A 23,757-nucleotide genomic window follows, 5' to 3' on the forward strand; every position below is an offset into this window, starting at 1 on the left:
ACGTAAGAGGTTAAGAATGGTTTGAAGGTGTTTTAATTCCTAGTAGATGCTTTTGATGTTTTGACAGAATTTTAGGAGACCTTTCTGATGTATGCTGTGCTTGATGTAATATAATAAACTGTTGGCATTTAGATGATAATGCAATTTCCTGTTCTTCTAGGTATCCAAATATATCTTGTGAGTTGCTCACTTCTGATGTCTCCCAGATGAATGATAGACTGGGAGAAGATGAGTCCTTGCTATTGAAATTATACAGCTTCCTCCTAAATGAGTCCCCCCTGAACCCACTACTCGCCAGTTTCTTCAGCAAGGTGCTAAGTATTCTTATCAGCAGAAAACCAGAACAGGTAAATACTGTTTTACAAGGTAAGTATCTAGGCTGTGCATCCCTGAGGTGAGGGACTTTGCTGTAGTTTTTTGCCTGAGGTCTAGTTTCAACAAGAGAATGTCTTTTAGATCTTCAGTAGTTTAAGCAACCCTGGTTTACACACTAAGAAGTATTTTTCCTCTGACATACCTTTTGAAGGATTTGATAGTAGCTGTTAGCATACTTTAATTTCTTCTCTGCACAAGAATCAGAAGCATCTTTGTAAGGGCAGCACGTTGAATACGAGTATATAGCTGACCCTCTAGGTTTAACAGTTGCTTTGCTTGGTTGCTCCCTGAAGATATCTGGATGCCTAGCCAGTAGCACTGGGTAAAGGTGCACACCTTGCTGTTCATTTTTGACCCTTCTTTTTTTCCTCCCAATTCAGATGTATGTGTGAAAATGTCAGGTGATGGTTCACCAAGTTTTGCCTTTGAGCCACTGTTTTGTTTTGTTTTTTTCCTTTTTTCTTTTCTTTTTGTTAAAACACTGCATGCTCTTGATTCCTATCCCAATGTTGTAGAATTAAATGGAATCTGACAGGGAGGGCGTTTGGTACATCTTCCAGTTCATGCTGATGTTTGTTGGAATTGGAGAATCATTGCCATAATAGAAGTTGTGAAGGTCCCAAGAGCTCACTTCCAAGAAACAGCTAGATCCGCAGATGCTTAGTGCAAGCTAACAGATTAGTTGTAGCAAGCAGAGGCGAATGTGGTAAAGCTGGTGAGACTTGGCATTCTTCATGGTAGACAACAGTTTCCAGTTACTTGATCTTGCTATCAGCATATGTGAAAGGACTGAAGCTATTTTGGTCCATTACATTCTATGCTCTGCTAAGGATGGGTCCATGTTTTATTTTAGAAGGATGGTGTTCTTTTTGTTCAAATAAGGTTCTTATTTGAATAGCGCAACTTTCCCAAATATGTTGGAAGAAGATCCTTTGCCCTAAGGCATGGCCTGAGTAGTATAGGTTTTTCCCCTTGTTTTGCCCTTTCCACAAAGTATTACTGGTAATTGTAGGTTGCAAGCTGTCAATCACCCTGGCACAGTTAGTTCAGAGGTGACTGCTTCCATTATTAAGACATGCTTCATTATGTTTTCTCTTCATATCTGTTATTGGGGCCCTGGCTGATGATATATGGTTTTGGTGTTTATAAGATAATGATTAAAATATGTGGAAGGTTTTCTGAGGCTCTACGTATTGACACTGAGGCTCAGTTCTGTTATTTGTCTGGCAGTGATGGTGCGTACCCAGGGAACCCCTGGATTAAGAGTCCCATCACCTGGTTGCTCCTTGTTTCTCCAGCTAGGATTCCTTGGATGATAATGAGGCTATAGCAGCAGTGCTTGTATTGCTGCCAAAAAAGTCACACTTAACAATTGTGTTTCCTGTTGCTTGATAGTGTTGGTTAAGACTTAAGCACTGCTGGGATAACAACAGTCCATATTTGTGTGGCTTTACCAGAAAGAAACTATTTAGCTTCTAGAGCAGATTGTCCAACTGTTGGCAGTATTGAATTGTTTAGCCTTCAGCAACAATGTCTGTAAAGTACAGGCCGTTTGGTCCTTGATTTACTTACTCTTTTCAGAACCAGCTAAGGTTTATGCATGTAGGCTCCAGGACTAATGTTTTCTGCTATGCATGGAATTGTATAGTTTGGCCACGTGTAACTTTTATAGGACTCAGTTGTGAGTGGCATGGCTGCCACTCCTTGAAGACATGTGTATTTGGCATCATTGTCTAGACAACAGTGCAATGACTCATTTTGAAATTACTTGTGGTTGTAGTCGTGCCTATCGTGGCTGTTACATTTCTTTGTGCAGGTTAGTGGAAGACAGCATGCTCAAATCTTGCAGCATGCAGATTTGAGTTTAAATTCCAGGGCAGCCACCTTTTAGTTCTAGGAGATACTTAATATGTCTATGAACTTAGGATTTCTCATCTAGAACAATGAATTTCCACCTTCTAGGACTTAGTGAAATTTTGTGACAAAAACTGCCACTCTGAAGCTTTTCTGGGACATATGGTAGGGTTTTAATGGATGCTGTGGGCCCACAGACAAAAAGAAGACAATACAGGAAACTGCAGGACAGAACCATCATCTCTATTCCTGATTCATCCCCTTTCAGCACTGCCCCCTCTTCTCAATCTCCTGTTGTTACTCACACATGTGCTAGTGCAGCCTAATCACCTCTGGACCAAGCAAGTTAACTAGTTGGAAACAGAAATATTAGCTTTTAATCTCCTTCATTAGAATATTTTTTAATATTCTGCATTTTAATTTTAAGTTTAATGGGATTGCTTTATATATGTAAATTATAAAGTAGTATTTTTTAAAGTTTCATTTTATGTGTATGGTTTTTTTTTTTTTAATGTATGTGTACCATGTGTATGCCTGATGCCCATAGAGGCCAGAAAAGGGTATTGGATCCTCTGGAACTGGAGTCACAGATGGTTGTGAGCTACCATGTGTGTGCTGGGAATTGAAATCCAGGTCTTCTGGAAGAGCAGCCAGTGCTATTAACTGCTGAACCTTCTCTAACCCCAAGTAGTGTGTGTGTGTGTGTGTGTGTGTGTGTGTGTGTGTGTGTGTGTGTGTGTGTGTGTGTGTGTGTAGTTTTTTACTGTTTGTAGGTTTGTGGGGTTTTTAAATGCCTCTTTCTTAGAGTCAACAATGGCTTTATTTGTAGTGGAAATGCAGGCTGATTTGGGAGATGATTTTATTTAAGGGTTTTGAATATTGTAATTGCCAGCCAGGCTCCCCATTTGGCATCTACTTGCTGATTCAGTGCCTGCCTGTCCTTAAGCTAACTGGTAGGATTTGGGGGGAATATTGGTCATTCTATGTTGTATTCCTCAAGTTATGCATCTTTCAGTTTGATTTGTTTTCATCTAGATTGTGGATTTCTTGAAAAAGAAGCGTGATTTTGTGGACCTCATTATAAAGCACATAGGAACTTCTGCTATCATGGATTTGTTGCTCAGGCTCTTGACATGTATTGAGCCTCCACAGCCCAGGCAAGATGTTCTGAATGTGAGTATAGATCTGAGCTGCTGGGGTCTGGGACTGGGGATGCTGTTATGTGGGCCACTGGGCTCCTGCATACTGAGGAATTCCTACAGAATGAGGAGGCCTACAGATGAGGCAGGGAGGGAGTTGTCCCAACACAGAAAAGATACTAATTTTTATCTTATTGGTTTGAGACTGGTCTCTGTATGTAATCCTAGCTATCCTGGAACTCATTATATACAGACCAGGCTGGTCTCAAACTCACAGAGATCAGCCTATCTCTGCCTTCCAAGTGCTGGAATTAAAGCTAGGTGTAGCCACACCCAGCTGAGATTCAGATTTTACAGGATCAGAGCTCAGGATGCATGGACCCCTGGGTCTGTCAGGTACAGTGTTATTTGCCCTTTGATGGTTTGTTATGTGGATGATGAGTGTGTTGAGGATTTATTGTAAAGCTGGGTCTAGATGTAAACAGGACAAGACTTTCTAAGAGTGTGGCAGACTTTCCTCATACAGGAGGGACAAACAAGGAGAATGGGGATACATGGAAAGGGCCCACTTTTAAGTTCACAAAGGTGGTAATTTTAGCATATGTGCATTGAGTAGATAGATGTCTTAGGTGAAAGAGATTCGAGAGAAGTTTGAATAATCTGAAAATAATGCTTTCCCTGGGTCCTTGGCTGTGTTCCTCTCCTCACTTTTCCTTGCCTTCTAGAATTATTCCTTATGGATCCCAGTCAGGTGTGATTGCTCATCTTTACAGCGCCAGCACTCCATAGTGTGATGCAGGGTTTTAAGTTCTAGCCAGTCTAGGCCAAAAGAAATAAAAGCTGTACCCCATTGAAAATGAGTTTCTTTGAAAATTCCAGTTTTAAAGCCCTAAGGAAGCAAACAGACTGGAGGGTCTATGAAAGGAAAGGGTTGTCCACGACAAGGCACACACTGCAAAGATGTCCAGGCATGTTTGCTTTATTTGGTAGGTCAGGGCTGGATCTGGCAAGGTGACCCAGCTGAATGTTACAAGCAGGTTCTCAGAGACTTGGAAGGCAAGGCTTCATGTATGGAGGCCCCTTGTCCTCTTGTGTATTTCTGTAGAATCTGGGTATTTTCTCAAAAGAGGTTCAAAATTCTGGGAAAGACTGCTAGAGCAAGGGGATGATAATGGCCACTTTATGTATGGGTTAGTACAGGGGGAGGTTTATCAAGTATGGTTTGTTCTAATGGATCTATTGCTCAGACTGCTTTGGAGCTGAATTTATAAGGGCCTATTTCCAAAGAGGTATGCTTTTGGGGAGCATGTGGTCAGCAAGGGGAGAGCAGGTTAGGGGGAAATTCCTTAATGAACGTCCAGAAGCGGGCTTGGAATACAGGTACTTGTGAATAGCTATGCAGAGGATAGATGTTCAAGACTGAATGAATGTACATATACCAGTGTCCCAGCCTTTCCTGTGGTTAGGAGCATATACTGTAGGGTATTGCTATCAGAATGTGGCTCCAGATATACTGTATGAAATATCATATGCCTACTAATTTCTAAGAGATTTGTAAAATTAGGTCTTAGATTTATGAAAATCTTAAATGTATTAAATATTATTTGTAAAATAGAGCTTAAGGGCCAACAAGATGGCTTAGTGGGTAAAGGCACCTGCTGCCAAACTTGACAATTTGTGTTCTGTCCCCAGAACCCACATGATTGGAGGAAGAAAACCCACTTCCACAGAATGTCCTCTGACCTCCACACATGTGCACACACATAAAGCATAGCAGTTGGGCTTCTACCATAAACCTTACCATTAATACTTGTTTGCATTATCCTTTGTTATGTTTCCTGTAAGGAACCAGAGACAGCAGCAGGGGTTTGTCTCTGTGCTTTAACAAGTTGAATTTAGTTTCTTGCCCTCAACCTCATTCTCTGTCATCTTCAACCTTCGGAGGTCAAGTGGCCTTTCTCAGTGCTAAACCGCCTTATATTTTGTGGTATTCTGCTCCCTTAGGGAGCTAATATTAAGCTGGCCGGCTGGCTGGCTTGCTGGCTGTTTCCTGTTCTGATTCCTTCTGTAGCTTCATTCACTGAATCTTATATAGAGTTTACAAAGAGGTTGTTATGGTTCCAGCAGTTCTACCTGTGAGACAGGAAGATGATCATCTCTTCGCTTCTGGGTTCCTGGTATTTCCTGTACTGTGTTTGGTTTGAGTATCTAAAAGCCCCTTTTCATCCTGTAGCAAACTTTCTTGTTGAACTATCTTTGGACTGCCAGCTGGGAAAAATGGCACAGAGACTTACTAATTATGAAAAGCTCGGCCTTAGCTTAGGCTTTCCCCCAACTAGCTCTTATAACTTAGTTAACCCATATGTTTTAAATCTATGTTCTGCCATGTGGCTTGGTTACCGCTTCTTAGTATGGTAACTCAGAGCAAGCATATCTGAGTCTGCTGGTGAAATGGTGAGCCTTGATTCCTCCTCTCAGTTTTTCTCGCTCTGTCTGGAAGGTCTGCCTATTCTTTCCTGCCTTGCTATTGGCCATTTAGCTCTTTATTAAACCAGCCAGAAAGGTGCCTTAGGCAGAAACACATCTTTACAGTGTAAACAAATATTCTGCAACAGTTCATATCCCAGAGGCTAAGTGTTGTTTTTCATTCATCTAAAGTTCAGAGCTGACACTCTATCTTAGAGATAGTGTGTAGCCCATCTGTTCAAGTCTCCCAGTAGCCAAAGTACAGCCTGGTAAATACTGAATATCCAGTTGACACAACTGTTGAGTGTAGAGTTTCTGAGTGTGGGTGGCTATTGGGACTTGTTGGTACATGTAGTCACTCTTTTTTTTTTTTTTTTTTTAATTCTTTGAGACAGGGTTGCTCTGTGGTTTTGGAGACTGTTCTGGAACTAGCTCTTGTAGGCCAGGCTGTCTCGAACTCACAGGGATCCACCTGCCTCTGCTTCCCGCATGCTGGGATTAAAGTCATGCGCCACCAATGCCCAGCGCTTGCAGTCACTCTTAAAATAATGTATTCACTACATTTTTCTTGGGGGACTTTTGATTTTCTCTAGTGTTCAAAGTCCAGAGAAACCTGTAAATTCTACTTAAACTGTGATGGCTATTTCCAGTATGTTTATCCTCACTGGGGCTTGAGCAGGAGCCACTGATTGCTATGATCACTTCTACAATGTGTTTTGCAGTGGCTAAATGAGGAGAGAATTATCCAGAGGCTTGTGGAAATAGTTCACCCATCGCAAGAAGAAGATGTAAGTTTTCTTATGACTTATTTTTTCATATAAAAACTGTTATTGGCCACAGAACATACATGTGTATTTGCGAAGGGGATCAGAGGGAATGGTGTTCCTGCATTCTAAGGAGTAGAAGATCACTATCTCCTAAGAGCTAGGGTCATGTTAAGCGTGCTTTGTGGTAAATCTCCACCCACACTTATTTTTCTTTTATACCTGCTTTTAGCTTAGGTGATGGGGTAACATCTGCATCTTAAGAGGTCTGACTAGAGCTTTGCAAGCATCACAACAAGGTCTGGGTCTCCACTGAGTCTGTGATTTTGTAGTCCTGGTCATGACCTTGAAGCCTGAAGCAGGTTCAGCCTGAGTGAGGAGGCTAAAGACAGACATTGTGACTGTGTGTCCTACCCCTCTCTTCACCACCTCTCCTGGTGCTGGAGATCAGACACAGATATGGCAGTGGTTACGGAGCTTGAGTTGGCTGTTACACATTGAACCCTGTCTTGAATGGTCATGTGTCCCTGAAGTTTGCAGCATCAATCCTCAAGTATCACACTAAGATATGTGATTATCCAAAGTCAACCATGAACTATAGGCAGGACAGCTCTATAGGGTTTAACCCCATGTCCATGGAGTAGTTGGGTTTAGGTCCTCGTCACATGCTTGTAAATTGCTGGTTAGAATGGGGTCACATGCTTCTAGATTGCTGGTTAGAATGGGGAGTGAGCAGCCAGGACAAAGGGAGCTGGGTTTTACCCAGAGGATATTTGTTATTCAATGATGGATTTTCTGTGGAGATGGATTTACCTTCTTCTCTAAATAGTATGTTTAAAATTTTTTTATAGGTCTGGAGCAATGGCACAGTGGTTAAGAGCACTTGTTGCTTTTGCAGAAGACCTCACTTCAGTTCCCAGCACCCACCTGACAACTCATAACTAACTCAGTTCCAAAGGATCCACTCCCTCTTCTTGTTTCTATAAGCACCAGGCACATACGTGATACACATAAAGTAAAAGTGAATCTAAAAAAGTTTTTCATGCCTAGAGTAGATCTGAGATGTATTCTTCACATCTCTGCCATCCCCTCTTGAGATTGTGGGGTACGTGCTCCCTTGCAGTAGTTGCTAATGTTGCCAGAGTTGATATTCTTTATGTATCCCAGGGCTTGTGTATGTCGGGTGCTAAGGGAGAACTCTGGTGCAAGAACTGTCTAGACGGGTACTAATTTATTTTCCTCTGGGTAGCTCAGTAGTTCCAGGAGCTCAGTTCCCATATTCTAGGATCATGGCTAGTTGTAGGAGTCTTTCCACAAACAGGTTTGTTCCTGTGTTCGATCAGAGCTTTATGTATTACAGGGCTTTACATTTGTCTGTAGAGTTCAACAGAAACTGTAAAGGAGAAACTTGGTTCTTGAAATTTTTAATTTAGGTTTCTGTGTATGGGTGTTTTGCCAGCATTTCTGCTCACTTGTTAAGTATGTGTTTAGCTTTGTAAGAAACTATTTTGGTGCTACAGTCTGGTTTTTCTGCTCCAATATGCTTTACCTGACACTTTTTTTTAAAGTAATGTTTTTAGATTTATTTCTTTTTATGTTATGTTTGTGAATGTTTTACCTGCATGTATGTATGTGTACTGCAGGCATGCCTGGTACCCACAGAGGCCTGAAGAGGGTGTCAATCCCCTAGAATTGGAGTTATCAATGGTTGTGAGCCACCATGTAGGTGCTTGGAATCAAACCCGGGTCCTCTGGAAGAGCAGCTAGTGTTCTTAACTATTGAGCTATCTCTCCAGCCTACAACACAGTTTTTGAGAAGGACAAAGCATGACTAGCTTGGTGACTCCTGCCTAGAATCCCAGCAAATACGAAAGGTTAAAGCAGGAGAGTTGCACAAGTTGGAGGCCAGCCTATGCTACATCTTGAGACCTTATCTTAAAAGAAACACACATGAAGTGGGTGGTTAATAATCATTTTTAAAGGTGTTGTTATTAATTTTAGTCTGTGGGTATGGATTCCCAGAATGTATTATCTCTACAGAATGTAGTCTTCTGGAATGTTACCATTTCCCACAGGACATGAATGCTGAGGCTAGAGCTTCCCAGAAAGGTAGATGGACACTTTACCTTCTGTCTTCCACAAAGCTATATTAGTTTTGTTTTGTTTTGTTTTTTCAATATTTGAACTAGTGTGTGTATCTGTCTGTCTAATAAAGGTATGTGTGTGGGATACCTTTTATCCAAATATTTAGCCAAAGACATTTGTCCATATCAAACTTTGCTCACACCTCTATATACATGGTGATCTACACTGTGCAGTTGTGGAAGGGAAGCTTATCAGCCCGGCAGTCAAATGCTTCCGTCTTTTTCTTTGGGGCTACATGTGCTCATTGAAGCTAATAGATGGTTTTAACTCAAGCAATTTTTCCCTTCACTTTTTACTATAAAATTAACTTCTAACAAGTTCTATAGCTAAAATTGTACCTTTTTCCTTTAGCGACATTCAAATGCCTCACAATCACTTTGTGAAATTGTTCGCCTGAGCAGAGACCAGATGTTACAAGTTCAGAACAGTACAGAACCAGATCCCCTGCTTGCCACTCTAGAAAAGTATGTTTACCACTTGGTTCTTACTTTCCTCATTGATGCTGTTTGATGTGTTAACATTGTGAGTGACTGGTAAGTGAAATGCTCCTTTGTGGGCATTGTGTTATGAAAACCCTATGCAAAGCAGGAAAGCCTGCTTTTCTTCTTCCACTGTTTGTGACACAGTAGAGACCGAAAGAGCAAGAAGGGGAACCAGTGGCATGTGTACTTGGACTTTCAACTTCTCTATGCCTGCAAAGCTGAGTTTTACAGAGCCATCCTGACGTGAAACAGTCACACCATGACTTGAAGGGTTTTTTTGTTTTTAAATAGTCTTCTTTATGTATGCCTTTCTTCCATTTAAGTTGTCAGTTTCTTCTGAAGATCTTCCTCAGTCTACTGTGTCTTTGCAGCTGACTCAGGCTGCCTGAGTAGTTACCTTGTTTAGGCTCATGCTGAGGGAAAAGTCCCTCAGGGACTGGCTGCTGTTTGGATTTCCAGGATTCTCACATTTTCAGAAAGAACTTTGGTTGTTAGCATGGGTATGCCCCTGACTTATGTCCACACTGTTAACTTGGTGTTATAGAAAAGCAGGCTCTCCTGTGGCAGAGTATCTGGAAAGAGTGCACAGGTAGCATTAGACTCAATGGTGGTCTTTGGTCTTCTGCTCTTGGCTTATCTATCATGGTGTTATGTGTCCCTTCTTAGTCCTCCAATGCAAAGAGATTCTTCTGCATCTTTTGGCAAAGTGTCTGTATGACAGAAGGGCCAAACCAGAGACAAAACAGCTTGCTGTTAACTGTCTGTGAGAAAGCTGATTTGTATTCCCAGATTTGTTGCCAAAGGAGAGAATGGCACATGCACAGTGCCCACTCTCCAGTAGTAGTTCTTGGTGTTACGTCTCATTTTATATATGTATTCCTTTAAAACATATCTTCCACATCCAGATACTACCAGTTGTAGTGATCATTAGGCTGAGCTGTGTAAAACTGCCATTTGAGGAGGTTAAAAGTTCTGAGTGTTTGGCTGGGTGTGGCAGCATGTGCCCTTAAACCCAGCGCTTGGCCATGGACAGGCCGATTTCTGAGCTCTAGGATACAGAGCTACATAGTGAGACCATGTCTCAAAACAAAAAACAAAACATTTCCTTTTTTTTTGAGTATCAGCAATTTCATATGGTTTACAATGCTGTTGCTCAATAGACACACAACAAAAGCAATGCATAAATTTAATAATTTTTAGATATGGAGTCTTGAAAACTGGCACTTAAAGTTAGAGCATGTCAAAGTCAGTAAGCTATATTCTAACTGCTAGTTGGTAGCCACATGTAGTGAGTAGCCAGTGCTGCAGAATAGGACCACCAGAGCCATGTATATGCTTGCTTCCAACCTTCAAGCTGTGACTTTAGTTCTCTCTAACTTCTGAAATCAAGTTAAGTATATAGTCATGATTTATATCAATACTCATTAGAGTCAATTTCTTCAGATACATTGACCAGGTGAGATAGTGGCATATGGTATAACTCTGTCCTAAAACCTAACATATATAATGGTGAATTATTTCTCCTTCTGTCTCCCTCTTTTCCCCCTTCTCTCTTGTCTCTCTTAAGGCATGAAGAGTTTAATTTGAAATAGTTTGAAATTAAAAACTATTTACATCTTGGTGGCATAATATATGAAGTATGAAGTAATTGGTTATTTCACATACATCAGGAAGCAGAGGGAGACAACTACGCCCCCCCCCCTTTGTATTATTTTTATTCTTTAACAGTTTTGTGCTGCTGGTTCTTTCATTGTTTATGGATTGAGAAAACACAGTAATAGATGACTGCTGTGAACTTAGAAATTCTCCATTAACTATAGTCCCCTAATTCACATGTTTGGTTAATACATTAGGTAACAGTATATAAAAATACATTGTCTTAGCCAGTGTTCTAATGCTGTGAAGTGACACCACAGCCATGACAATTCTTATAAAGAGATCATTAATTGGGGCTTGCTTACAATGTCAGAGGTTTAGTCCATTTTCCTCGTGGCAGGGAACATGGGAACACACAGGCAGACTTGGTAGCTAAGAGTTCTACATCCAGATAGGCAGGCAGCAAGAAGAGAGAGTGAGCCTCTAGACCTGGCATAGGCTTCTGGAACTTCAAAACCTACCCCCAATGAAATACTTACTCCAACAAGGCTACACCTCTTAATCCTTTCAAATAGTGCTATTCCCTCTGAGCCCATGGGGGGTATTTTCATTCAAACCACCACACTGTCTACATTTAATGATCAAATAGTGCAGTTTCACTAATAGTGATATCAGAGAGCCAGTCTTTTGGTGAGGCATACGAGAAAATTCCTTGTATTAGATTGCTGAATAACCCAGTGTTTGGTACCACTGTATATGTATGTCACAAGTGAAAGGTGCTCAAGGATGGGTTTGAATGGGCCTAAGTTGGGGAGTGCTTGAGAGAAGTACCATGAAGTTAAGGAGGAAGTTTGGGGCCTAAATTAATAGCATTCTAGCTAGTATCTCTGAAGATTTTTAAATTAAAAATTTCAAATTCTTTAAAATAGTTCTATTTGGGCTAGGCTATGTATCTTAATTACAGCTAGCAATGAACTCAGAAGTTTTGTTAATATGTTTTAGTTAGTTTTATAGTCTTTCTGTAGCCACTCAAGAAAAACTCAATGAGTAGAAGCCTTTGTTCCAAAGATGTGGAAGAATGATCAAGAAGGCTTAACACATCATGAGTTTTACTGATGCTTGGCTAATATCACTCCTGTTTGAAAACGTAAACATGACTATCAGAAAGCACTTCCTAATCTAGATACTGAAAGGTGTCCCCTCATCCTGTGTGGCAAATTCTGTCCTATGCCTGCTACTGGTGTCTAAGTGATGGATAGTGGTGTTGGGATATTGCACCAATACTGTGTTGTTAAATCATGCGTTTTTGCTGGTTATTACATTGTATTTGTCCATCAGAATTCTGATGTGACAGAATTCCAAGTTGATATAGCCATAATATGGTTAGGATGTGTTTGCCATTTCCTTCGATTAGATTTCAGTGGTTCTAAAAGTAACTTTCTTGTGAAAGCCCTGCATCGTCTGTGCATGATAGAGACAGGTATCAGTTCTATTCTACCTGTGAAGCCACCACTGAAGAACACAGTTGCCAGAAGCAAAGCTCCAAACCTCTAGTCCAGAGGCTCTCAACCTGATGCCCTTTGGGGTAGCGTTCTAATGACACCTTCACAGGGGCTCAAACCAAATATTTATTTACAGTTATGAAGTAGCAATGAAAATAACTTTATGATTGAGGGTCACCACAAGATGAGGAAATGAAGGATTGCAACATTAGGAAAGTTGAACCACTGCTCTAGTTTATCCTTAAGCTGCTGTGACACCACTAAGTGGTGTTTCACACACCTTTATAGTGATGTTTCTACTGACTTACAATTTGAGAACTGTAGAGCACATGTCAGTGGTTAATGGCCTATTTTACCTGTTGTGGATCTATGGTAATCACACAGCAGCCATACCTGTGTGGAAAAAATGAGTGGGTTCTAATCTATCTTTTGGAAAACTTTTCCTTCTTTTGTGGAAGTGGTAAGTTCTAAGTCTATACTGTCATCACCATCAATCAGCTGTCACAGTACCAGTACCCTGCTTTGAGTAGATCACACCTTGCCTTGAAATATTTTTTGCTTCTCAGCAAGGTTAACAAAGGCAATCAGGGCCTCCCTTCTCCTTGTAAAGGGGATAAACTTCATGTATAAGAAGAATTGCAATAGTAATGATATTTGAAGTAGAAAGCCTACATGCCCATGTGTGGATGAGTGCTCATAGGGATCGTGTTGCATCTTTTTAGTTGTTACTGTTAAATGACACTGCAGTCAGTGCTTGACTATTGATTTCTTTCTCCAGGCAAGAAATTATAGAGCAGCTTCTATCAAATATTTTTCACAAGGAGAAGAATGAATCAGCCATAGTCAGTGCAATCCAGATTTTACTGACTTTACTTGAGACTCGACGGCCAACGTAAGCTTGCCTTTTGTCCCACAAAATCATCCATCTTGTTTTATTTTTAGACTTTATTTTTATATTTAACTAAGAATTAAATTCCTGCTAGGTGAGCTACAGTAGCGTGCCTTTGAAGATCAGGTGCTTAATCTTACTGCTGTAGAGACACTAATGTCATTTATGTGAGTGCCACCTATTCAGAGATTTAGTTGCACAATATGGTTTGATCAGCAGGTTTTTGGCACAACTTTGTGTTTGCTTAGTTAATATGCTAACCAAAATGGGTGCAAAGTGAGCAAACCCCAAACATGGACAGTGGCTCAGACAACTTTCTGGCTGTGTGCTTAAGAAAATGGAGGAGTGGAGTCCCATTTGGCAGGTGCTGTTGGATGGAGGAGCTCTTTTATTTCCAGATTCCCTTCCTCATACTAACTTCAGTTGTTTATGGGGCTCACTGGGAGGGTATTGCATTTCAGATGATGGATGAACAGATAGCATGAGGCTTTAAAGGAAAAACTTTCATTTCACATTTGTGAATATAGTATGTTTTTCAATAAGTTTAAGTGTTATAGGCATATGCATATGCAGATATTACATTTTCTTGCCTGTGGTTACTGGACCCATCCAATAAAGCAGATACGTGGAGGTATGGATGGCATCCTTGGCCAGTAGGCAAAGTCTTCAGTTAGCCAAGGCTTCTGTTTTTCCTCTTAGTGATGGAATGTAAGTCTCTGGGGTAATAATGAAGGCAACCTTACCAGCCCCATGTGGTAAGGCCCCTGCCACTGGCCTGATTAATCTCAGTAATAATGGAAGGCAGTTTGGCAGTAATGCTTTCGAGTCTGTTGTAATTAAGAGAATCTGTAATTTACCTTTCTCCTTCTTCCCCAGAAATTCATATTTTTAGTCACAGAAACAGCATGGTAAAGTATTACTCAGTTGTGCCCTGCTATCTTTCAGCTCATGCCTCAGGGCCCTCTTACCTTCTCTCTGGCCTTTCTGAGTGGTACTGTGAGGGCTATAGGATGACTCTGACTTGAGAAAGAAAGAAACCGGAGGAATAGGAGACATGGCATTTTTAGCAGATCTGAGGAAAGCACAGTACCATGATGGCAGTAAGAGGAGGAACAGGCAAAGCTTCTGTGAAGAAGCTTTCATCTTTGAACACTGAGCAAGGTAAATCACAGTTAGATCTCGGATACTCACTTGATTTTAGTGAGATTTCTGAATCTTGGGGAAAAAGGGTTAAGGCTCAGAATTATCTGCTTAAGAAGAAAGTATTACCTGTGAAGAGCATCAGATTGCTAGGCAATTCATCTGTGAAGACAGAGTCTGAGATGAAAGGTGTGAGGGCAGAGGGAGAACTGTCCCCCCACCTTGTGCTGTCCTGTCACCAAGGCCCAAAAAGTACAAGTGGAAGATACATGGTGGGAAACCTGCTGCTGTGTTACAGCCAAGAAAGGCAGTGATGTGAGAACTCACATGCCAAAAATTGGAGTAGGTTCCAGATTGTTTTAACAGAGCTAAAAAAAATAAGGCATGACTCTACACTACAGCGCTTAAGTTACCTATTTTAGCTGCATCTTCCCTGAGTTTCCTCATGTTGACACAGTAGTTCAATTATGTTTTCGTAAAGTGTGTGTGTGTGTGTGTGTGTGTGTGTGTGTGTGTGTGTGTGTGCGTGTGTGTGTTGCCAAATAGTGCGTGTGTGGAGGTCAGGGGACAACTTTAAAAGTTGCTTCTCTTCTACCACTGAGCCATCTCTCCAGCCCATAAAACCTTTTAAAAATTAAGCCCAGGTAGAAGAGAAATAATAAAACTAAAGAGTCAAAATCAGTGGTATCAAGAAGGAAACAAATACAGAAATCCAATTAAACTGAAAGCTGATTCTTTGAAATGACCAATAAAATAAATAAACCTAAGGGAAAAAGCCTACAAAAGATTACTGAAGAAGAAATAGCTCTATTTTATAAGCCATTGAAGAAACCAAGTTCATGCTAAACCCTTCAGAAAGCACAGTCCTCGCCTGTAGAGTTAGGTGTGACAGATGAATTCTGAGTAGAGATCTATCAGTGTGCAGAAGGAACACACTGCAAACCCTTGTTAAAAAGCCAGCATAATCTTGAAACTAACTGAAGTAGATGTGAATAAACCATTACATATAACAAGAGTACACACAAGCTAGGTGAAAATGCCTTAAGAAAATAGTAGCTGACCAAATACATCTATTAGTCCTGGAGATAGCTTAGTGAGTGTCCTGTACCCCTAGTGCTAGGGTGGACAGAGACAAGAGACTCACTGCAGCTTCTTGCTGGCTCCCAGCATAGCTCCAAGTCCAGTGAGAGACCACTGTCTGAAGGAATGTGAATAGTGATAGAGCAGCACACCAGATACCCTCTGTTCTCCTTGCTCATGCAGAGGCACACAGCCACACACATGCTTGTACACTCCCCTAAAACAAAATATGTAGCTATCAAATAATATACTAAAAGCATAATATGACATAATCAAGTGATTGAAAGGCTCATTTGTCACTCAAAAATCACCATATAATCACACACACACAAAAACCCTACCTTGCCATCATTTCTTTAACTTCCTTCACATACATCAGCAAATCTTTTGCAAGGATTATAGCCAGTATAGTGAGGCAGAAGAAGAAAATGGCATCTAGATAGGGAAGACTAATATAAAACTGTCTGACCATAGATTGCAGATTAAATGATATGTCAAATGCTAGGCATAGTAAGCCAAGTCTATGTAGAAACCCTATTTTTGGTCTTGTTTGCCTGCCTGCCTGTTTGTCCCGCCCCCCCCCGCCTCCTCCTCCTCTCTCTCCTCTCTCTCTCTCACACACACACAAAGTTCTGATAGGGATGTGGAGGCAGTGTATTGGGGATAGGGTAAAGTTTCAATGACTGCCTGTGCGGCAGTATATGTGACCTTATTATGCCAAAAAAAAAAGATTATAGAAAAACTTATTCAAAATATATTATGCAACCAGAAATTAACCCTAAAACTGTAGAAGTTCCAGAAGAAAATCTTTGACTCAGGCATTTTTCTTAGACATGGCACCAAATCATAATCCTTGTGTTCTAGTTTGAATTCTGCTGCCTGTAACAAATGATGTGACCAGTCAATTTGGGGAGGCAAGGGTTTCTTTCATTTTACAGGTTATAGTCTCGTCATTGAGAGGAGCCAAGGCAGGAGCTCAGGCTCCCACTATTGCATATTCTGCCTCCTGAGTGCTGGGATTAAAGGTGTGCGCCACTACTGCCTGGCACAAGTGTTCACTTAATGGTTTGTTTGTTTGTTTTTTAATTAACCTCATCATTAACTTCCAACCACAGTTTTAAAATAAAACATTCTAACATGTGATCTGATCATTTACTAATTTAGTGTTATCATGTTGTGATTATTATAATTAATATAGTAATAAATCATATTTGTCTAAGAGCAGAAGAGTACACAATGAAACACAATAGCAGACCATAGCCTCAGATCTGAGCCAAGGTGTGTGGTGGTTTGAAAGAAAATGACGCCCCTTGGGACTGGCACTACTAGGAGGTGTGGCCTTGTTGGAGGAAGTATGTCACTGTGAGGGCAGACTTTGAGGTCTCCAATGCTCAAGCTTTGCTTAGTGTGGGACACATTTCTTTCTGCTACCTGTGGATCAAGATGTGGAAATCTTAGCTCCTTCTCTAGCATCATATCTGTCTGTGGCCACTATATTTCCTCCATGATGATAATGGACTAAAGCTCTAAAATTATAAACTAGCCCCAGTCAAATGTTTCCTTTATAAGAGTTGCCATGCCAGGCATTGGTGGTGCACACCTTTAATCCCAGCACTCAGGAAGCAGAGGCAGGCAGATCTCTGAGTATGAGGACAGCCTTATCTATAGAGCAAGTTCCAGGACAGGCCCCAAAGCTACACAGAGACACCTTGTCTGAATAACAAAAACAAAAATAAAAGTTGCAATGGTCATGGAGTCTCTTCACAGCAATAAAACCCCAACTAAGACGTGGTACTTCTGTAGCCTTTATTGGCATAGATCCCAGGCAGCCAGGAAGTCACATGATGAGTTCTATAAGAAACCCCTTGGATTCGTTAAACATTTGATTTTGAATTAGTATTTGCCTGTTGTGTACATTCAGAAGTCTTTTGTCATCAAATGTTTTTCCATCCCTCCTCCCCCCATAGTCAATTACATTATCTTATGTTGGATTGCAACCTATTGTTCAGGGTCTGGGTCCTAGAGCAACAGTCTTCGATGCCAGATTTTAAAGATTGCAGTGTTGGCAGTGCTGCATTCCCAGAGAGGCACAGAGAGATAATGGTTCCCTGCCTCTTCAGTTTCTACTGACATTTGGCAGCTCTGTGACCTGTAGCCATTGTTTCATTTGTCCGTGTGTGTGTGTGTGTGTGTGTGTGTGTGTGTGTGTGTGTGTGTGTGTGTGTGTGTGTGTGTGTGTATAGTTTGCGTGTGTTTATGTCTTCTATTCTCTAAGTACCCTTATGATAGCACTGTGGTCCATCTGCACAGTTCAGGTTAATCTTTCATCTCAAAGTCCTTAATTATACCTTCAGAGGACTTTTCCCCAAATACAGTTTCCACAGCCTGTGAGGATTAGGGTGGCATTTCTCTAGAGGAGCTAACACTCAGTCATAGGGATCGCTCTTCCCCTTTCTTCAGGAATTGTGCCTCTGAAAGCTGCCTTCAGAGCTACATGGAGCTAACTAAGCACAGGTAGTGCTCTCCAGAAGTCATTGCTGCAGTGAGCACTGTCTGATTCCAGGTGTGCCAGGAGGTGTGCTGCCCTTGGTCTGCTGATTGGCTTCTCATTGCTGTCCCAGGAGAGACATCCTCAAGTGTTCGTTTTGTTAATCATCAGTAATTAACTGATAATTGAACAGGTCACACAAGCAATCTCACTGTAACAGTAAAGGTAGTATCATACCTCCATCTCATCATACCTTCCCTTCCTGGGCCTATCCTTTCCCCCAGTTTGAGAACTACTGTCCCCTTGTAGTCACAATGCTAGCGGAAATTGCAAGTCTTGCTCCATCTGTAGTTTTTTTGGTTTTGTTTGTTTGTTGCATGTGCTAGGATTAAATGCACACACCACCACTGCCTGGTCTCATCTGTAGTTTTTTGGTTTTTTTTAATTCTTTGTGGATTTCACTTCATGCATCCTGATCCCACTCATCTCCCTGTCCCCTTGCTTCTTCTGCCCTCTGCCCTTGCAACCTCCCAGCAAAGCAAAATTTAAAAGTAAAACTAAAAAAAAAAAAAAAAAAAAAACAATTAAAAAAATCTTGGCATGGAAGCTGTAGTGTGACCCAGTGAGTCACACAGCATACCCTTTAGTCCATTTGTCTTTACTTGTAAATATTCATTGCAATGAGTCCCTGGTCTGGTTCGAGACCTCTGGCTTCTGTTATATCCCTGATACTCCTCTTGGATGTCCTGTTGTTGCCTAGTGTCATGGAGATCCTGTAGGTTTGGATTTGTAGGTTCATCCTCTTCACATGCTCTAGCAGTTCATAGATGAGGTGAGTCAGTATTGTGATGGGCTCCCTCATAGCATAGTCCTGGTTCTGGGCCTGGTGGTAGCTGGGCTGGTCAGCCTGCGAGTTTTCCCTTATCACCATCCCTGCAAAGCTCTCCAGCACTGATTCTGCTAGCTCACCCAATGTAGCAGACTGCAAGGAGTTCGCACACCCTCATCACACCACCAGGAACAGCTCTACTATGTTACTCAGATGAAGTGCAGTGCCCGCTCTCTGGATTGCTGCACTTGATGAGGCCAGGATCAGTGCTTCAGTTCTCATGCCCTCAAGGTTGGCTCTCCTGCCTGTCACAAGTGGCAAGGCTTAGAGAGGAGGGCATTTCCTTTACCCTTGTCATGCAGTGGTGTACCAGGGAGGGGGGAGGGGTAACTCTCTTACTGTTACACTCACAGGCTTAGCTCACCTTTGCTGCCCGGGTGAGATGCTGTGCCCACTCTCCTGCCATGTGCTGTAACTGGTGGGCTGCAGGGCCAGTTCTCCCACCTGCTGCAGGTGGCAAGGAATGAGGAGAGGGGGGACTTTTTTCCTCATCCATGCCACTACATGGCAGATGAGAGATGGACAGGGTCAGTCTCCCTCCCTCCCTCCCTCCCTCCCTCCCTCCCTCCCTCCCTCCCTCCCTCCCTCCCTCCCTCCCTCCCTCCCTCCCTCCCTCCCTCCCTCCCTCCCTCCCTCCCAGAGATGAGTTGTAATGGTTGAAGACTACATTTTACATAGAACAAATTAAACCTTTTAAATAGAAATCAGTGTTGTTTATCTAAAAATATTCTAGGGGATATAAGTAGGGGCTCGCTTATTGTTAACATTTCCAGCTGGCAGTAATGCATTATGTCCCGTGACTTGGGGCAGTCCTCCACATTTTCTGCTCAGTTAGAGACCTGCTTTCAGTATGGTAGTTACAGGAGAGAAATGGTTCAGGGGAATCTGGAGATGTGACATAGTATCTCACCCCATACCTTAAACCCTGTAGGTTCTCAAGGCATGGTAGCCAATCTCATCAGTCTAATTACTTGTTTGTTGGCTTCTTCCTTGACTTTACCATAATATAGTCATAGATCCATGAAGTGTATACCTACAGAGTTGACATGGAGAACTTGAGTGAATTATTATGAATTACAGTTGTTACCTCAATTTGTTTTCCAGATTTGAAGGCCATATAGAAATCTGCCCACCAGGTATGGGTCACTCAGCTTGTTCAGTTAACAAGAGTGTTCTAGAAGCCATCCGAGGAAGACTTGGATCTTTCCATGAACTCCTGCTTGAACCACCCAAGGTAGGGTTGCTGTTGTGTTACTGGCAGCCAGGAGTTTGTTTTAGGCAGTCGCTAGATTGTCTGAGAACCTTGGAAATAAGAGATTCATCATAATTAGCATCACATAGTGTGTTTTTTAAAAGTATGTGTATGTGTGCACCAGTTAAAGCCTTCCATTCGACTTTATGGATTTGGGAGATAGAACTCCAAAGCTAGGAGGAAAATGCTTCACCCACTGAGCCATCTCCTCAGCCTGCATAATATATTTAAAGGTACACTACTAGTTTTTGCTACCTCTGAGCTATTTTGTTGGTGATTGGTTTGTTTTGTTTTGTTGGGCACAGTCTTGCTCTGTATCCCAGGCTGACCTTGAACTCGCTATCATCCTGCCTGAGCCTTGTGAGTATATATCACTGTGCCTACTGTAAACTAGTTTTTCAATTGACTTTTATCCATATGCCTTATCCAAATTAGAAAATGAGGGAAAATTAGAATAAAAAATACCTAGATAGTAAACTCAGATTTTTGTTTTATAAATCCTTGAGTACCTGTATATCAGTAAAATAAACATTTTCCTATTTGTAACATACTCTTTTTAGGCCTTTGAGATACAGTTAACCTTTCATGATCTGAGTTTTGAAATTGCATTTTCGTAAGAGTTTGAGGACAGTATGGGCAGATAATGTTTTAATGGGGATACGGTCTACTAAGGTCTTAGTGTACAACCTGGAAAGAACCTAGCACAGGTTGTTGCTTTTCCCTGGGGAACATCTGTGTGCAGAACTGAACACACAGTGGAACTTCAGATCTGCCAGAGTCACACTAGGAATCAATCACATTGCTTTAGTGTTGGGTCTTCCATGGCCCTTTCTTTTACCCTGTACATTTGAATCCAGTGTCATTTGTTGTGTATATATTGGTATAATTCATTGAGAATTTAGTATGTGAATTTGTTGCTTCTATGAGGTCTTGCTACATAGTTACTGTTCTGTTGCTGTGAAATGATACGATGACCAAGGCAACTCTTATAAAAGGAAGCATTTAATTGTGTCTTACTTACAGTTTTAGAGTCTTAGTTCATTATCATCATGGGGATAAGGGACATGGTGCTGGAACAGTAGCTGAGGACTACATCCCGATCTTAAGGCTGAGAGGGAGAGACTGGCCCTGGCATGGACTTTTGAAACCTCTAAGCCCATCCCCAGTGACACACTTCCTCCAAGAAGGCCATACCTCCTAATCCTGGTGACAACTCACTAGGGACCAAAAATTGAAATATATGACTCCGTGGGGACCATTCTTGTACAGATGACCACATTTAATCTTTTTAGGGGACAGGGCAGCAGAATACCTTAAGTCCATATCTCAAGGGTCTCATTAGCTTCCAAATTGTTGTTCAGATGCCCAGTGCTGTTGTGAGTACCTAGCAGTTTTCTCTGTGCTCAGGGTCCTGCTGGGCCCATTCCATCCAGATCTCTGCACCTTCATTGAGTCCATTCACCCTAGGAAACCATTTTCAGTGTTTAGCAGCTAAATGCCAGTGGCATCCTTTTTGGCAGTCCTTGGAGTAAGAGTAAGGAAAAGGTAATTACCCCTAGGCATCATGAAACCTTTTAGGAAGTTTTTGAGTTCCATGGAGTGGAACTGTAAGGGTTGGGCCAGGAGAGGAGAGTGGGCAAGTATAAAGCTTTGGTTTAGGCAGTCTGAGAACCTTGGAAATAAGAGACTGACCCTAATTAGCATTACATGCTATGTTTTGTTTTGTTTTTTTCAAAAAGTTTGTATAGGTTAGAGAACAATTTGTAGGAGCAGGTTATCTTCCATTCTACTATATGGGTTCTTCAGATAAGTAAGTAGGAGGGGCTTGTGTGGGACCTTCAGGGAGGGCATTTTGGTTTGTTACTCTTTCCTGTTAGAATGTCTAAAATGCTGCAGTATCTGTTTCTGTCTTTTCATTTCAGATTTTTGAAACTCCCTTTCTAGACAAGAACGGGCCATCTGTCATGTTTCTCAGAGCAAACACTCACCTTTTACTATATGTAGTTGTTTCTGGCTTCTTGTAAAGATTCCAGCTGCAAGTCTCTCAGGCCTAAATAGTTGGGTGTTAGCTTACTTTCTGTGTCAGCACATGTACTTTTTGTTTATTCATTTAGATGAATTTAATTTGAAAGCTTTTTCTTCCTCAGAAAAGTGTGATGAAGACTACATGGGGTATACTGGACCCTCCTGTTGGGAACACTCGGTTGAATGTGATTAGGTTGATATCCAGCCTGCTCCAAACCAATACCAGCAGTATAAATGGGGACCTGATGGAACTGAACAGCATTGGTGTCATATTGGTGAGATTCTGCCTCACAGACATTTGAAGTCTTCCTTGATAGTTCCTAAGTCTTATAAATTGACATGGGTGTGGTCTGAACTTACTGTCCAGTACTGTCACCCTGAACACTGAAACTGCTTTGAACTCAGTCTGACTTGTCCCAAGCCTGCGTGTGATGTGAGGTACTAGAGGTGTCAGCTTACTTTTGACACCTCTCCACCCAGTAAAGGGGATGAGCTCATTCCCTCCACACCTCTGGGAAGCAAAGTTTGGGGGACACTAGGAATCTAGAAAGTACTAGAACAAAATAAAACTGGCAGAGGCACACACATCATGAGGCACTGGCTCACTGCTCAGGGCCACATCTGTGACAGGGTTACCTTGTCAATAACTGTCCCGTATTCTGCACATTCATGGGCTCTGAGTAGGAAGCCCAATTTTAAGCAGGAATGAGAAATTTAACAAGTAGCTATCTATACATTGACATTCTGCTGACAATGGAGGCTGTGACCACACTGTTGGATTGTCCTAGACCTTCTTTTTTTAATAAAGGTAATTTCTTCATTAAAAAATGAGCCCTAATTGTGCAGTTCAAAGCAAAGCCCACTGCATGCTTGGTGGTCTGAAGAAGCAATGGTAATTCTCCCTGAAGTCACAAAGTGAAGAGCATAGAAATGGACTAAGCTGGATATTTGCATCACTTTACAAAGTTTCTCTTTGAGAAGGTTATGCTCATCTCTTCTTTATCTGAAACTTTCCTGTATTTTCTAATATATTCTATGCAAATTCAAGCATTTTGAATGAGCAGATAGTTATATGGACTATGAAGCAGTATTTTAAACCTCCCCTTTAAATATTAAACTTTGGAAGTCAGTTCTCTTCTTTCATTATGTGGGTTCTCAGAATTAAACTCAGGGAATCGGTCTTGGTGGCAAACACCTTTTCCTACTAAGCCAACTTGCTAGCCTTCTACCTTGTCCTTTGAGACAGAGATCCATTGATTCTGAAGCTCATCAGTTAGGCTAGGCTGGTTGGTCAGTTAGCTATACCTGTCTTCACTTCCCCAGCACTGGATTGCAGACCATGCCCAGCTTTTAAGTAGGTACGGGGGATCCAGAGTCAGCTCCTTCGCTTACTCAGCAAACACTTTACTGACTGAGCATCTCCCCACCCTGAAACATATTCTTCAATTACTACTGTGTGGATGGTGGCTTCAGCATTGAGCTAACTGAAGAGACTGCACTTTTATTTTGTAGGACATGTTCTTCAAGTACACATGGAATAACTTTCTACATACACAAGTGGAAATTTGTATTGCACTCATTCTTGCCAGTCCTTTTGAGAATGCAGAAAATGGCACCATCACTGATCAAGACTCTGCTGGTGACAATTTGTTATTGAAGCATGTAAGCATT

The 23,757-nt window shown here is 41.5% G+C and overlaps 1 protein-coding gene and 1 long non-coding RNA gene across 19 annotated transcripts in view; both read left to right on the plus strand.

Annotated features, from left to right (window-relative positions):
• The window catches only part of Ppp6r3 (protein phosphatase 6 regulatory subunit 3), a 112,876-nt gene that overhangs the window by 49,052 nt on the left and 40,067 nt on the right, over nucleotides 1-23,757 (plus strand). For all 18 annotated transcript variants that reach the window (XM_040750457.1, XM_040750463.1, XM_040750472.1 and 15 more), the window contains 8 exons: nucleotides 161-347; nucleotides 3,265-3,402; nucleotides 6,557-6,622; nucleotides 9,095-9,207; nucleotides 13,102-13,215; nucleotides 19,914-20,043; nucleotides 22,209-22,361; nucleotides 23,599-23,748. In XM_040750457.1, the coding sequence (XP_040606391.1) occupies nucleotides 161-347; nucleotides 3,265-3,402; nucleotides 6,557-6,622; nucleotides 9,095-9,207; nucleotides 13,102-13,215; nucleotides 19,914-20,043; nucleotides 22,209-22,361; nucleotides 23,599-23,748 (1,051 nt within the window). The remainder of the gene's footprint in view (nucleotides 1-160; nucleotides 348-3,264; nucleotides 3,403-6,556; nucleotides 6,623-9,094; nucleotides 9,208-13,101; nucleotides 13,216-19,913; nucleotides 20,044-22,208; nucleotides 22,362-23,598; nucleotides 23,749-23,757) is intronic.
• LOC121141903 lies at nucleotides 13,223-18,327 on the plus strand. The gene is made up of 2 exons (XR_005878845.1): nucleotides 13,223-14,373; nucleotides 17,893-18,327. It is a non-coding gene; the product is annotated as an uncharacterized LOC121141903 (long non-coding RNA).

This window comes from Mesocricetus auratus, unplaced genomic scaffold, assembly GCF_017639785.1.
Source record: "Mesocricetus auratus isolate SY011 unplaced genomic scaffold, BCM_Maur_2.0 Super-Scaffold_4256, whole genome shotgun sequence".
In the NCBI taxonomy this organism is placed as follows: Eukaryota; Metazoa; Chordata; class Mammalia; order Rodentia; family Cricetidae; genus Mesocricetus; species Mesocricetus auratus.